At 35.0% G+C, this 16,615-nt stretch overlaps 1 protein-coding gene across 1 annotated transcript; it reads left to right on the forward strand.

The window, feature by feature from the left end:
* Positions 1 to 3,902: 3,902 nt before the first annotated feature.
* LOC129276015 (26S proteasome regulatory subunit 7) lies at positions 3,903 to 15,268 on the forward strand. Its single transcript, XM_064109239.1, has 11 exons — positions 3,903 to 4,163; positions 5,677 to 5,714; positions 6,235 to 6,316; positions 6,994 to 7,225; positions 8,065 to 8,137; positions 8,822 to 8,917; positions 9,903 to 10,067; positions 10,546 to 10,633; positions 11,147 to 11,349; positions 12,125 to 12,221; positions 13,448 to 15,268. The coding sequence occupies exons 1-11, from the start codon at positions 4,094 to 4,096 to the stop codon at positions 13,603 to 13,605; spliced, it is 1,302 nt and encodes a 433-aa protein (XP_063965309.1). The 5' UTR covers positions 3,903 to 4,093; the 3' UTR covers positions 13,606 to 15,268.
* The last annotated feature ends 1,347 nt before the right edge of the window (positions 15,269 to 16,615 follow it).

Here is a 16,615-nt window from a genome sequence, read left to right on the forward strand (position 1 = left end):
TTAGAGTGTGGGGTAATGAACCGGGTTTTTTTTAAGTCACTTAATTGTGAATGCAAATTACGTTTTGATGAAAACCTTTGAGATCAAAATTTTGACATAATCCGCATGTATAGGCCTACCTATATATCTTCACGTATGTCTTTTCTTTTCAGTTTCCCCCTTTTTCTTGGTATGCCCAAAGCCCACCCCCCCCCCCCCTCATTAGCCAGTGGAGGTATCTTTCTTTTCTTTATTCGTCAGGCCTAGTATAAGTTTAATTGCATTATATTTATTTCAATATTGTAAAATATTATGCATTCTTCTATTTTCCCGGTATACCCCAGCTACTCCTCTACAACTTTAAATCCATATAGCTGTTATGTCTGTCTGTATCGGAGGAGGGGGGTATTTTGCCGCTATAGAAAGCATGCTGCAATGATATAAGCAACTGCTTATAGGACGTACGGCTGGTATATGGTTTCATTGTTAGATGGTTTAAAAAGCATTTTCCAGCATTTCTCTTAAGCAAAATATACCACTAAGTAAAGTATTTTCCTTCACCAGTTATCAGAATAATAGCTCGAAGAACATCCATGTATTATAGGCCTATATTTAAAGAATCAGTTTTATTACGAGTTCTTTCATGCTCATCACGCTCATGAAGCAATAGATGAAGTCAACCGTTATGGACAAAATATTGTATATTAATATATACGATGATAAAAATTATATAAATTAAGTAGAAGCAACATTGTAACCAGGGGCGGCATCAAGATATTTTGATGAGGGCCGGGGGCTGGGGGCAAGACGATTTATATTATTGGTCATTTTCATTATTGAATTATCACCACGGGTATAGAGTTATCATAATGATTGTTATCTGCATATTTATTCTCGTCTTTATTCTCATTATCTTCCAAGTTCTTCCTTTCCAGTCTTTTCGGGATCAGTGCAGCACAGTTGGTTTAAATATGCCAGGCCTTATTTGTTTTATCCAGGGGTAGTGTCCGGTAAATAATAAAATCTGAAGTGTGTTCTGAAACTATTTCTGGTCAACAACTGATTAGACTAAACAGTATAATATTTCATGATGGCGTGACATATCGGCTACTCAATCTCATTTTTTTCCCAAGACTATAGTATTTTTCTCAAAATTTCATTGATCCTATTCTTTAAAGGTCAAGTCCACCAAAGAAAATGTTGATTTGAATCAATAGAAAAAATCCAACAAGCATAACGCTGAAAATTTCATCAAAATCGGATGTAAAATAAAAAAAATTATGACATTTTGAAGTTTCGCTTATTTTTCACTAAATAGATATATGCACCACTCAGTGACATGCAAATGAGATAGTCAACAATGTCCCTCACTCAATCGTTTTTTTTTTTAATTGTTTGAATTATACAATATTTCAATTTTTACAAATTTGACAATAAGAACCAACTCGACTGAACCACAAAATGTTAAAAACAATGGTAATTCCACAGATTCAGTGAGGAATAAAATTCCTTTCACATGACAGTGAGGAGAAAATCAGAATAATTCACATTTCTTTTAACAAAATACAAAAGAAATGAGTGAGTTGGTGATGTCATCAGTTGCCTTATTCGCATACCAATAAGGATGTTAAAATAACTGTTTTGTGAAATTAAGCGAAATTTGAAATTGTTATACTTTCTTATTTGACATATCTGATTTTGATGAAATATTCAGTCATGCTTGTTTGATTTGTCTTTTTCTTTTCAAATCAACTTTTTGTTTGGGTGGACTTCCTTTAATGATTTGTGTGTTTTCATACAAACTTGTTCAAAAGGTTTCATTCATTCTCCTTCAACCATCCAATGCAGAGAGTGAAGAATATTACCCAGAAGGAAAAACCAATTCCACTGGACCAGTTAGACCAGTAGAATTTTAACTGGTAACTCTGGAAATTGGAACATCGGTTTACTGGTCTAACTGGTCATACTGGTCCAGTTAAAATTTTACTGGTCCAGTTAAAAATTAAACTGGTCTTGAATTACTGGAATTTTATACTGGTCTTGATGGTGATTGTTGTTACTGGTCTCGCTGGTCTTCATACTGGTATGTTCTACTGGTCTGACTGGTCTTTGAACTGGTCGAACTGGTCCTCGTACTGGTCTTACTGGATCAATTTATTACAAGCATTTGGTTTGTTATATACCATGGTCAGTGAAATGTGATGGAAAAGACGGTTAGTAAATTAATCTTTCTGCTGTTATTTAAATGTGATATATGAAATTACACATTTTCATTGTGGATTAGTTCACACACTTATTTAGAAAGTTTTTCAACAACAATGAGTGCCATTGCAAGGATATTCCATTCTAAATCCTGATTTTTCTTTTAAAAACAGGAAATATGCAAATGAGGTAAACCACGTGATCAGCCATCATCAGAATTACTGGTATTACTGGTCTTGACCAGTTCAATATCAAACAATGAATTACTTTAGACCAGTTGACTATATCAGAGGAATATATCTTGCTTTGATCTTAATCATGATTAAAGGAGATAATTATTTTAATGATAATGTTAATACTTGATAATTATGATAATATTAATAAAAATAATTACAATATCAATAACAATGATAACAGTAATAAAAATGATAACAATGATCATAATAATCATAATGATAATAATTATAAGAATGATGATAACAATGATAAATGATAAAGATGATAACTTTCTCTGAATTGCAAGATTCATTTTCCATAATTCGTCAAAGGATCTGACTTGAAATAAAGTCATTATTTATTGGACCAGTAACACCAGATTGACGAAAAAAGAATTAACTGGTATTACTATTGCTTCAACTGGAGTGCAATTGTTTGAACTGGTCTCTGGTTGATTTTTACTGGTCCAGTTAAAAATCAACTGGCCCAGTAAAAATATACTGGAAACCAGTAAAAATTCTTACTGGTCTTACTGGTTTTTCCTTCTGGGTAGTCACTATTTTAGTGTTTTAAATGAGTAATATAATGACCATGGGCTCTGAGATCATATAGGTTACATTTAATTTTGTTCATTTTAAGTTCTTCAATTTTTTTTAAAGTGATAAAGGGGCCTAAGAGATATAATTTTATTCAAACCAGTCAGGTGATATTATATAAAGATTGGCAAAAGTATATCATGAAAGGTTTATAGACCCAGAAGAGGGAGAGCTTGAAAGGGGATCCTTAATGAAATTAGTAACATAACATAACATAACGTACATAACAAGTATATAAAACATAAAACATTATAGCAAGAATATTGATTATATATATATATATATATATATATATATATACAATGATAGAAAGTAAATAAAAGATCAACCCAATTAGACATTTTGTAAGCTCTCTTTTTTTTCTTTTCAATATCTTACTCCTCAGGCTTCGATCGGTCTCCCCCCCCCCCCCCCTATTTTAATCCTTTTTTCCTTCCTTAAATTACTCAGTCGTAATACATATCTTTTCCCTTTCCATTTTTTGTGATTGAAAGGCAGCTAATGGTAACTAAACTCCTTACCAACAAATTAGAATTTATTGAAGCAAACGTCGTCTTTTTTTTTTATATCTCAACCAAGGAACCTTGGGCCGATTGCACGAAAGGGTCTTTGCAAGGACCGTCTTTCGTGTCGCCCATCTTTTATGATACGCCATGTGAAACGCATTTCAAATAAATTATCTGCAAATATATTTTATTTTTCCGTTAAAATAAACAAAATATTTGTTTATAAAATGATGTGATATTTCATGAAATTGTATAAAATTTGATTTAAAAGCAAGCTTACGAATTTTATTTGTTTATCATAAATTTCAGAAACACCCCGCTTATAGCGCATCATAAAACATGGGCGACACGAAAGACGGTCCTTGGAAAGACCCTTTCGTGCAATCGGCCCCTTGTCTCAACCAACGGGACAAAGGGACGACATTGGAAACTCGAGATTGATAATACGAAAAATTGTCTGCTAATTTCTACCGCTTCGTAATTTGTTGACTCATTGCGCTGCGCATAAAAATACGTCGGTCCCGTGCACTGTTGTCTGTGCTGTGAGGAGAAGTTTTTAATCTGATTTGATATTCTTCGACGAAAATTGTCAAAATGCCGGACCACTTGGGTGATGATATGCGAAAAACAAAAACTGAGGATAAAGATGATAAACCTATACAATGTAAGTATGACTTTAGACTAATCTGTGTTGGTTAAAAGTACAATTTCGAAATCATCAGCCTGCACGATCAACTCGGGTCTCGCTGACGCTGACTCAGTGAGCTGAGCGAAATTATTTGACAGCTTCATAGACATAGTCATAGAGCTCCGCTCCGCCGCCGCTTCCCGGCAACGGAGCTCCTGAACCCCGTTTGAGACTACCGAGGGAAGCGGGTTTTCAAAATGTTCGGGTTTTTTTTTAAAGAATAAAAGTTACTTTGTTTCCTTACTTAAAATAACTCCAGAATTCTAAAAATGGAACCAATCAATTCATGATTTCAGAGCTGCAGAGATGAAACTTTTTTTCTTCAAATTTTTAATAATGAAATTCATATCTGTTTATTAATAGGGCCTATTATTAAATTAAAAAATGTGGAAAAAGTTTTTGTCTCATCTCACTTTCTAAAAAAAGTGGAATCATAAATGGGCGATTCCATACGTGTCGTATGGGACATTTTGACAACTATTTATAGTCTCTTACTTAGCTGAAAGAAGCTTGAGCAATAAATCTTTCTGTTTTTGTCATTGTCAATGAAACGTGTGGGTAGATTAGTGATCTGAAAAACCACCAGCAAAAGTCTTGACTTTAGTTTAATTAAAGTTCAACATGTTAAAAGTAGATCTGACGTTAGATCTATGTCGACTACGGGTGAATTAAACTAAGCGTAGCCAAATGTTGTGTGTCGTACGGGACTCAGAAATGTCCCGATCCCGTACGACGAGACATGCAACATTTTCACCCCTAATTCATCAATGGAAAAAATAATTTTGTTGGTTGTAATTTTTTTACACATGTATGTGACTACCAAGTGAAACTTTAATATTGCCACAAAGCAAATTGAAGTTCCATGTTTGTTTGGACAGCAGGTTGAAAAGTGTTGTGAAAATGGCTGATTTTTCTAGCATGGAATCGCCCAAATGATGGGTTCCATTTTCAGAATAATGGAGGTTTTTTTAGTATGGCAAGTTCCCCCAAGTCTGCGCAGTCCCCCTTGTCTGCGCACACGCGTATCTGCGCAATTCTAGTAAAAGAAGATACGCAATGAACACAAACTTTACAAATGCAATTCATAGACAGATATTCATTAAAAAATCTGATTAAAAATGTTGGGAAAATAATGAATTTTTGGCATATTGACGGCCTCAAAATGTAGCATTTATCAAAATCCCTGAATCGCGTGCAAAGTGAATGGGTGCGCAGACATGGGGCACCATTTTTTTGTTCAATCTGAAAATGACTGCCCGAGTTTTTTTCCAAGAAAATCATATATTTCTTTCAAATTTTTATGAGATATTTGGTACACTTTTTTTCTCAAAATTTTCAGTGTTATGTTTGTTGGATATTTCTCTTTTTATTCAAATCAACTTTTTGTTGGGTGGACTTGTCCTTTAAGTTTTGGAATTCATACTTTCAAAATTGTGTCAATCTCCTTCCCCTCCTTTTAATTGGATGGCTTTGTTTCTCATACTTCTAGCCCTGGATGAAGGAGATATTGCACTTCTGAAATCATATGTAAGTATGGCATTTTCTTTTCTCACTTCTATTTAAGTTTCTTCCTTATCCACATACATATCCTACATTTTTTGTTCTTTCATATTTGCAATTATTTTACCCTTAACAAAATGTAAAAATGTAGTTTTGGTCAATGCACCATAATATGATGTAAAAACAAGAAATCTTTAGGGAAGGAGGACTGATTGAAACATGCCTTTCTTTCAATATTATACCATTTATGGGAGAAATATAAGGGATGATGGGAATATCTCAAATGTTAGACTCAAAACAATGATGTATGATACTGTTTTACAACATAATACCTACTAGCAAATTAAGTAACCATACAGCAAAAAAAATCCCTTGTTCTGGTCATGAGTTTATGGTAGGATAAAAGTTTCTTTGTTATCCATTATAATGCACTTAAGAATGACTGCTTGATTGTGATGAATTTTTTATCATGTTTTTATTGTTTTAAGGTTTGTTGTTTTTCTAGCATGCTGTATTTACAATTAATTTTTTTAATAATCTTTTATAGGGAGCTGGACCATACACAAAGCCAATCAAACAAGTAGAAGATGACATACAAGCAATTGTCAAGAGAGTTAATGAGCTTACTGGTAAGTATTAGTGCTGTCATGAAAAGATTAACGAAATCTAAACCAACCATCAATAATAAAATCAGAAAATCTTCACTAGTTTCAATAAAATCAGATGGCAATTATCAAAGATATGGACTTTCTTATTTTTGTTCTATTCAGTGAAACATTTTTTATGCATATCATCATGGATAGGTAACAAGCAAGCTGATGATGCCACATATTTTATGTATTATTATACAGGGAATAATTTGCTTACCAATTTTTATTAGCTATTTTTGGTCTTAAGAGAAAAGCTCTCAACTAACTTCAGTACAGTCCTACAATGTATGTAAAAATTCTGCTACACAAAAGGCTTTTTGTGCAGTGCAGCCTTTAAAAATTGTGATGCGATATCAGGAACATTATTCCCTGTCATTTTCTCATTTATTCAATTGTTTCATGCATGAACATGTGTATAAACTAAGCATGTTCTTTGTTACAGAATACAGGAAAGATGATCTTACACATTAAATTAAGATTAAGTCCTGTTTCTTTATGCTAAGAGCACATCATTGAACATTTTCGGATTCACGCATCAAGATACAAAGGGAAAATGGCAAAGGTTTTTAAGCCACTGTTCATATCACCTTCTGGAGCATTTATAGCATGTCGTTACAAACTACCCTGCTACTGATTTTGTAAATTTTGTCTTATAGGTATTAAAGAATCTGACACAGGTCTAGCCAACCCTGCACTCTGGGATCTCCAGGCTGACAAGCAAACCCTCACTAGTGAACAGCCTCTACAGGTAGCACGATGCACTAAGATCATCAATGCAGACACCGAAGATGCTAAGTACATCATCAACGTCAAACAGTTCGCCAAGTTTGTGGTGGATCTTCACGATAATGTGGCACCCACAGATATAGAGGAGGGCATGAGGGTCGGGTAAGCAGGATATGATTATTTATATCTTCTGTAAATAGTAAATCAGAGAGTTGTTATTTTCTCTGTATTTTTTAATTTGTCAGAAAAACTATGAAAATTTACAGAATATGTGTTGCATATAATTTCTTTCCCCACAAATTGAGTAATTATATTCTTCTTCTTCCAAAATCATATAAATTGTCTCTGGGTACCCCGGCCATACGGATGAGATTATCAATAGACCAAAGTGAAAAGATGTATTTTGAACCTGTTCATCAAGTTCTAACTACATGTAACACAGAAAAAAAAACCACTTCTGCAACAGAAGAACAAAATTACACAAAAGGATGTTTCCAAGAGAGTTGCTATAGTATCTGAAAGCATGTAATAGTAATGTAATGTGAGCCAAATTACTATGTATAGTATGCTCTATAAATTTCTGATATTGTCAATGTTTAATGTGAGGTAGTTTAATGTGATTTTGCAGTTTCAATGTATTTTACTGTAGATAAATGTACATGTATATTTCACAGAAGAAAATCAAAATTGTATTTCAAGAACACTACAAAAGTCGGGATTTGCTTTTTAGATAATGGAAAAGTAGGAGACTGTTGATTATATAAACAGTTTGTCGGGTTAATCAAATGATGTATCATTACTGTATTCCATTAAGCATAAAAAAATGTTTACAACATATACACAACTTCTTTTAAGTACATTCATAATTGGTTAAATATGTATACAAAGTCTATTCACCCAGAAAAATCTAGAAGAAAATGTATACTAGTCAATATTTGCCTTCTTTGTGTATAATTTAGTGTCTGTTTTGTTTACCTTTAATCAACGATTTGTTTGTGCAGGGTTGATCGTAACAAGTACCAGATTCACATTCCATTGCCACCTAAGATTGATCCTACGGTTACCATGATGCAGGTTAGTTCATCTACTCTCCCTCATCCCTCCCCCCATCTCACTCTCATCCTTTGCCTTATTCCTTTCAGAGTGTATCTACATACAATCAGACCATATGATTAAAGGCCACCGCACACCTTACGACTGTTCGCGATCCGATTTTGGAACAAATCGCATTTTGCTCATTTTCTGAAAATGTGAATGGAACATGTCATTTTATTTGAGGTTAAAATTAATTGAAAGAATACTAATATAACCATTTTGAAAGGTTGCAAGTCTTTATTTTGGAGTAAAGGCCAAATTAGTCTCAAATCATAGCGAATCGTACGACTGCTATGACGTCATTACAACTAGATATTAAATTTGCTTTTATTCTAAGAAGGATGATAGCATAGTCACAGATTTGAATAAAGGTATTTGTACGATGATTTAGAACATTACACAGTAAGATATTCCAAGTCTCAATATTAGTATCAAATTCTACTACGTTTTATTCCAAAATTGAGTCGCAGACCAATCGTAAGGTGTGCGGTCGCCTTTAGGTAAAGAGCCTGTTAATATGTGAGAGAGGTGGAAATGGTTTTGGTGTGTTAAAGCCCTACTCACACATTTATGTAAGAAACTCTTTGCTTAAATACTTTAATGCGTTTTATTTTGTACAAACTTTTCATTTTGACCAATATTTTCACAAATATATTTATCCAGGTTGAAGAGAAGCCAGATGTGACCTACTCCGACATTGGAGGATGTAAAGAACAAATAGACAAACTCAGAGAAGTGGTAGAAACGCCTCTACTGCATGTAAGTTTGGAATCTTTCATTATGTATTGGCCAGTTTATAATTTGAGTTAGATTCAGGCACTGTATGTAACTATTTGTGTATGTATTTGGCTTATAAGATTTCAGATATTATTTTTTACATCTGGGACCAGCCTTTAATGTCACCATCACAAAGATGTGACTCAGAATGTTGTTTGAACCACAGATCTCTGAATTAGTTTGTAACTTCACATAATAATTTTGAAATGCATAGAAAACTATGCTTGTTATTACAGACCTGCCAACCAGTACGTTTTTGGCGTATTTAGTACGTTTTTGCAACCAAAATACGGCAGTACGTTTTTTCTTTAAAAAATACATTTTTGTAAAAAAATAAAAATAAATAAAAAAATATATTTTTTACAAACTCATAATGTATTGAGAAAAATCATCTTTATATGTCTCTATTTCATAAAACTTACACAAATATGGTTATTAAATCAATGTAATTTCAGGTTACTTTTTTTTTTTCAATCATTTTGTTAAAACCAGGGTGAGATATACACATGTTTAAATGTTTTTTCTTTTCATCTGCAAGAGCAGTGCGCATTTTAGCTTGCATGCAGCTTGAGCGCCGCGATGAGCGAGTGCGCCATGCATTTTATAATGAAATACACTTTTTTGGGGAAAAATACACTTTTTTAATCACAGAATACACTTTTTCATTCACAGAGGTTGGCAGGTCTGTTATTATGCGCTCAATGAATACCCTCTATTATTATTGTTGTTGTTGTTAGTATTATTATTAATAACGTTTTTTTTTATCATCATTATTATACAATTAGTTTTCATGCAATCATCACAGTGCCTAGCATTGACATGTCAATCGTGCTGTGTATATTCAATGCTGAATGTTTGTTATTATAAAAGGAACATCCATTTTCTTTTATGACTTTCTTTTTGTCACAACTTACCTTGTTATCTTACTAAGTTATCTTATCATCCTGTTTCCTTTATTTTTTTCCAGCCTGAAAGATTTGTCAATCTTGGTATCGAGCCTCCGAAGGGTGTTCTTCTGTATGGACCACCTGGTACAGGAAAGACCCTATGTGCCAGGGCAGTGGCTAACAGAACAGATGCATGCTTTATCAGGGTTATTGGTTCCGAGCTGGTACAGAAATATGTAGGAGAGGTGAGTTTATAAGGCATGATTTTCTCAGCAGATTCACAGATTTTGAAATCCTGATTTTATTATAATGCCTCCGCCCACTGTAGGTGTTGTCTGGCTGACCATCAGTTCATCCGTCCCGTTTTTGTTCTCACATTTTTTTAAATAACTGTTTGATGGGTTGATTTCATATTTGGATCATGTATGCATATGGGAGTGACTATGATCCGATTTAGGCACCTCTACATATCACAGGAAGGATTAAACCATATTTCATTTAAATGAGATTAGTTTGATGGTTTTCACAATATCAGAATGAAGTATGCAATTTACTTCAGATCTGGCACTGGCATAGGCATAAATTTCCACTGTGTGCAGTCAAGAATTTTTTTTTTTCTTGTATTTCTGACATTTTAGTTCTGACATCATTCAACGTGACTCATGATAATAATGTGTAATGTACATCCTATTTAACAAACAGTTCTACTGATATCTTTTGCAGGGTGCTAGGATGGTGAGAGAGCTGTTTGAAATGGCCAGAGGCAAGAAAGCCTGCCTGATCTTCTTTGATGAAATTGATGCAATTGGAGGTAAGTTATTTCTTATACCGGTACATATAGAGCATGCTGTAGGATATCACAACATATCATTTGCTCCAGCTGCTCTGTCTCTCATTCAAATTCTACATGTTAAATGAAGCAGAAACCTTACCAGGCCCTTCGCTTTTTTTCTCACACTATTCTGATCAAGAAAAAAACAACTTAAAACAATAAGCATGAAAGCGAGTAGATTTCACTTTGCATCCATGGAGTTGCAACAGTTGCTGGGTTTTCCTGTTATACATTTAAAACATTTCTCTCTTCCTTGTTACAATTTTTTGTGACAGCTGCTTGTTTTGAATTGGAGGGAATTTAGCTCTGCAACACTCAGTTGTTGCTGGTAATCTATAAATTTGGTAAGATTGCTAGTTACAAAGTCAAGCTTTTTAGAGACTTGAAGTGACAGGGAGTTAAATAACAGTTCCTTGTCAGTTAATATCATTCCGTAGACATGGAGTCGCTTATATTTCATGCCCTATTTATCTTGATCATCTTCTCCTCTAGGTGCCAGGTTTGATGATGGAGCAGGAGGAGATAACGAGGTCCAACGAACCATGTTGGAACTCATCAACCAGCTAGATGGTTTTGATCCTCGTGGTAACATCAAGGTTCTCATGGCAACCAACCGACCTGATACATTAGACCCCGCCCTCGTCAGACCAGGAAGACTGGACAGGAAGGTGGAGTTTGGACTGCCAGATTTAGAGGTCAGTTTTCTCTGATGGTTCTCAACCATTCGCAACAATGTGACTTTATTTCATGGTTTTGCCCGTAAACTCATAAAGCTGAGCTATAAATGTACAAAATAGATCAGAAGAAATAATAGAATTTCTACTCATTCTGTGCCTGTTTCAGGTGCATGAGTATAATTTTTTTCGCTGCTAAAACATACTTTGATATATTTGAAAATATATTCTTAAGGGAAAACAATCATCCTTGAATTGGCAATGTGATGAAAATTATTGAAATCTGTTTTTAATGCAAATTGGCACAATTTAGTAATTTTCAAATAAGGCACACTTTAATATTTTTTTTCTTTTGATACACAAACTGTGAAATAAAGAAAACGAACCAATGGATGAAAAATAACAATATTGCCAATTTGAAGAATAAGTAATGATCAGATAAAGCTGAGAGAGGTAATATGACAATGTAAAACCTGCAGACTAGGCAAGGTGTGAGATGGAATTGGGCTAGCCCTGAACATTTTGATAATGTGAGGATGTCTCAAAGTTCTAGCCTTCATACAGGTTTGTACACATATGTTAAAGATACATGCTTATCTCTAAGCAGTTATTTGTGCTAAAGCCAGGTTAAGAGTATGCATTGCTTCGAAATATTGTAAAAGTGCTATGTAAATTTGTCACATTATTATTTTTGTTATTATTAAATAATGCTTTTGTTGTTGAATTCTTACTTGATCAATTCATATAAACATATCTTTATATTGATGTTTTATTATTTTATGTTGCCTTCTTTCAGGGTCGTTCACATATCTTCAAGATTCACGCCAGATCAATGAGTGTAGAAAGGGACATTAGGTACGAGCTCCTCGCTAGGCTATGTCCAAACTGTACAGGTGAGTTGAAGACCCTTCATTTACCATGCATTTTCTAAAATAAAATACACAGCATGACTTAAACAGTGATACTTGAACATTCTGGTGGGTGTTTCATAAAGCTGTTCGTAAATTAAGAGCGACTTCAAGAATGACGGGTGATCCTTTCTTGTGGTAAATGGTATATTCATTGGCGATGGTTTGGCACATAAAGGTTCACCAGTCCTTCTTAAAGTTGTTCTTAAAGGGCCCAGCCACTGACAAATCATGGGGAATTTGATTCAATACGAAATTTGCAAAAGGCCAATTGACTTGCATGAAATAATCTGTCCGTCATGAGCGCCCGTCGGACTAATGCGATAAAAGTTCGTACAGCACGAATTTGACCGAACTCTTGATGGTTATTTACTTCGGATCATCGCAGTTCCAGTTTCCGACAATCCCAATTCCTAGACTCATAGCATGTCTCTTGATTGCTAAACCAAAATAAATAACCTCTGTGAAGTTACATGTTTTAAAAGTGAAAACACGCAGTTTACTTCTGGTTGGTTAGTCTACTAATTAATTGCTCTCCTATAGACTTCCCAGACATGCCGGCGTCTATTACATAACACCCCCAGGCATGCGGCCGAGTGAAAGACTTTAATCCCTTCTCTGTTCCGAGATTAGCCTTGATTTCCATATGATTTGTCAATTAAAGGTCGCTTTAACTTACGAACAGCTTTATGAAACGGCCCGCTGGTCAGACAAAATTTTGAAGGGTAAGCCATTGTTTGAGCTCCTTGCTAAACTTTGTCCAAGGTGTACAAATTAATTTTAGACCCAATTCTTCATGGTAGTTCCCCAGTGCTTGAATTTTTAAAAGACAAATCAATATTTGAATATAGTTAAAGTCGACATAAGTAGCTGAAAGAATCAGGATGTAGTGGTTCTTAAAAGGCCCATTTAATGGCATGAATTTCTTTCAGCAAAAAAAGTCATTCAAATTCTTGATCTGATTTTGAGTACAGGCTCAAAAGCATCTTATTTTCTTGATTTCATTCTTTTTTTTTTAGATTATGAGTTCAACAACTCATTCGGTTTTTCAAAATCTTTTTAAGGGAAATTTAGACCGGTCTGACATATACAAATTTGATAATAGTGTCAACGCTTAAATGTGTCGGTTGATATACATTGTCAGATTGGCCTTCACAAAGCAAATCTAAAACATCTATATTGAATTTGTTCAATTGTATCTCATTTATCAGGTGCCGAGATCCGTAGCGTGTGCACAGAGGCTGGTATGTTTGCTATCAGAGCCAGGAAGAAGGTTGCCAGCGAGAAGGACTTTAGAGAAGCCATCAACAAGGTCATCAAGGCCTACGCCAAATTCAGTTCCACGCCACGCTACATGACATACAACTAGACTAAATTAGACCTTTGTAATAACCTGTGTATGATACTACCCTACTCTGACAAAAGGAAGCCAGTTTCAAAAGAAATTTACTACTGTAAAGAGTAAAATGTGTCTGAGGTATTCATAGATTTTAATGCATGAATATGGTGTTCAACCAGCCATATTTCATTGAAGGGGTCTATGTTTTCCTCTGAAATTTGGCCTGGAAGAAGAAATAAATTTGTAAATTGTATACATTAAAAAGTTAATTTTAGTTGATATGTGATTACTTCCTTTTGGCAAAGTAGGGCAGAATAGACTTTGTAATACCATGTGTATGATAGGGCCGTGAGACACATGTGTGATGATGATTTTGAAACATAACTCAAAACTTGAATGAATAGACGATATTGGGTAGCCGATGTATCACTCCTTCAAAGTATTAAGTTGGGGATTTGAATGTGTTTCAGATATTGCAACTAGAAGAAAACAATTTGTCTGACATACAATTCAACTGAGGGTCGTGTGAATCTTAGCCAACCTTTTTACCAGATGTATAACAGGTTGCAAAAAAAAAATTATGTGTCTCATCCTTACAAAGCCCTTTCACACACAAAGGAACTGACTGTATCGGTATTCAATGATGCTCTATTTGTTCCACGATGGTATATTCCATAAGGGGAAGGTGGGGGGTGTAACTCTGCATCCTTTATTGGAAGGTTTACATGTTACCTAAATCCCGTAATGACTGCATATGGTTTATTAAGTGCTCACTTTCTCTCAACCCACTTGACCTAATATTCAGATGAGCTATCTCTATTTGGGCTTACCACATTTGATCCCATTTTGTCTTAACCACCATCAGTTGTTCTGATTAACAGTAGGTTTCTAATGACCGCTTGGTCTAAGCCCTACTTAGTCTCATGAAAAAATGAAAAAAATGGTTGGTGATTTTCACTGACTAATGTGCTCTCAGCCAATCAGATGCAAGGATTTCAGTAGCTTATGACAATAGTCGTTGAAAATCCCTGACTATTTATTTCATGTAATGCTCCTATGGTTGTTGACAACATGCAATTAAACAATGTGGAGTTCAACAAACTCTTAATTAGGCCAACTTGTTTGAGAACATGAGCCAAGCAAGAGTTTATCCCCATGAGTGTTTCCCATTCGGTGACAGTGCTAAATATGCCAGCAAGATTGGAGGTTTAATTTTTGCTGATTATTGTATCAAATATTTAAATTATTTGTTCAGTTATCTCTGGAGATGTATAATGCATTGTTCATGATTTGCAGCCTTATGATGAAGGGCATTTTGGCCAGTTTCTCTTTTCAAATCGATACAATATCTGTGTACAAATGAGAGCACTTCTCTATTTACCTTTTCAATGCTATACTGGTGCATACCAAAAATAGTGGTACGTTCTGTGTTGTGAAAACGGAGAATGAATTCACTTTGTGTTCATTGAAAACCAAACATGACAATGATTTATTTATTTGGTTTCGAATTCCCTTCTTAATCGTCAAGATAGTCAGGAAGATGGTATTATTGTACAACATGAATATCATCTTATTTCTTACTTGTTTGAAAATAATGTGGGGAAACATTAGTTTGTGATAAACAAAGTCCTGTTCATTTATTATGTGTTGTAATGGAAGAATGTTCAAGATGATTCTTGAGGCAGAATACAAAATTCCAAAAAGAAAAAGCTGTCGTTTTAATTCATTATTGCATTGGGAATTGTTGTTTTGCATACACTGTAGATATGTGCTTTCTATGAGAAGGTCCCTACTACTGTAGTTAATGAATAACAAGATGTCTGAGTTTGAAATAATATGAGAGTGAAAGAGACGGAGAGGCTGATTGGGCGAAAGAGAGAGTAAAAAAAAGAGAGAGAGAAAGTCAAAGTGAGAGAAGGGGAGGAAGAGAAGAGAGAAAGTGGGCTGGTGGGTGTTTCATAAAGCTGTTCGTAAGATACTAATGACTTTACGCACGACTGGTGATCCTTTCTTGTGATATCCCTATGCAATTGATTTATGACCTAAGAACATGTTCAAGTCGTGCATAAAGTCATGCGTAACTTTACGAACAGCTTTATGAAACACCCACCAGGGTCCCGTAACACAGAGGTTAGCGATTAATGGCTAAATGAAATGGCCTATCAAGATCATCGTTGCATGCTCATTTTGCTCAGTAGACTGACTAGGAACCAATCAGAATTGTTCTTTCAAATTAGCGATGAATCGCTCCTCAGAAAGAAAAAAAAATGGGGGGGGGGTCGAAGGAGAGAGAGAATGAAGGAGGGATGAGATGAAGACATGGTTAGGATTCAAGAGAGAAAGAGGAAGAATATAGCGAGAATGAGGGAGAGAAGGGATGAAGAAGGTAGAGAGAGAGAATGGGAGATGGACGGAAAAGAACTTCTGGTCCCCCGTAATCTTCAGAGCTGAATGAAGCTAGAAGAAGAATGAGGAGGAAGAAGAGGAGAGGAAGCAGAAAAAAGAGGAAGAAGGAGGAAAAGACGAAGAAGGAGGAGAAGACGAAGAAGGAGGGGGAGAAGAAGAAGGAAAAGGAGGAGAGGAAGAAGGGACAGGAGGAGGATAAGACGAATAAAAAAAGAAAAGAAAAGAAACTCCCACCGCCCTTGTTAGATCATGGAGGTATAGTTTATAGAATGAAAGCTATAACTTTTTCCACAATAAACATGGCTCCCCTCAGAATAACGATGATTGACTCTAACGGCAGTTTGATAGCTCAAGATGACATATAATTTACAGTCTTGTTTGGATTGATGTGTTTATTTTGTATCGTCAAGGAGTTGTAATTCTTACTCACTTCCCCGTGATGCCAAACACAAATTCGTAGAAATGCAGATTTTTTTATTCAGTGTGGTGACTTCAGTCTCATGTGGGGGCGAAGGCACCACGGGGTAGGATAGACAATATGATAGGGACATTAATGGAATTTGATATTATTTTGGTGATTAAAATGCCCACTCCTCTCCCCCCCCCCCCTCTCGCTCACCCCCAGGGGTGGATC

This window comes from Lytechinus pictus, chromosome 14, assembly GCF_037042905.1.
Source record: "Lytechinus pictus isolate F3 Inbred chromosome 14, Lp3.0, whole genome shotgun sequence".
NCBI classification, from domain to species: domain Eukaryota; kingdom Metazoa; phylum Echinodermata; class Echinoidea; order Temnopleuroida; family Toxopneustidae; genus Lytechinus; species Lytechinus pictus.

Excerpts from the sequence above, each read along its gene's own strand:
- LOC129276015 (XM_064109239.1), top strand. The coding sequence starts at position 4,094 with ATGCCGGACCACTTGGGTGATGATATGCGAAAAACAAAAACTGAGGAT. Across the intron at positions 4,164-5,676 it reads AGATGATAAACCTATACAAT|CCCTGGATGAAGGAGATATT; the intron begins GTAAGTATGACT and ends TCATACTTCTAG. Across the intron at positions 5,715-6,234 it reads TTGCACTTCTGAAATCATAT|GGAGCTGGACCATACACAAA; the intron begins GTAAGTATGGCA and ends AATCTTTTATAG.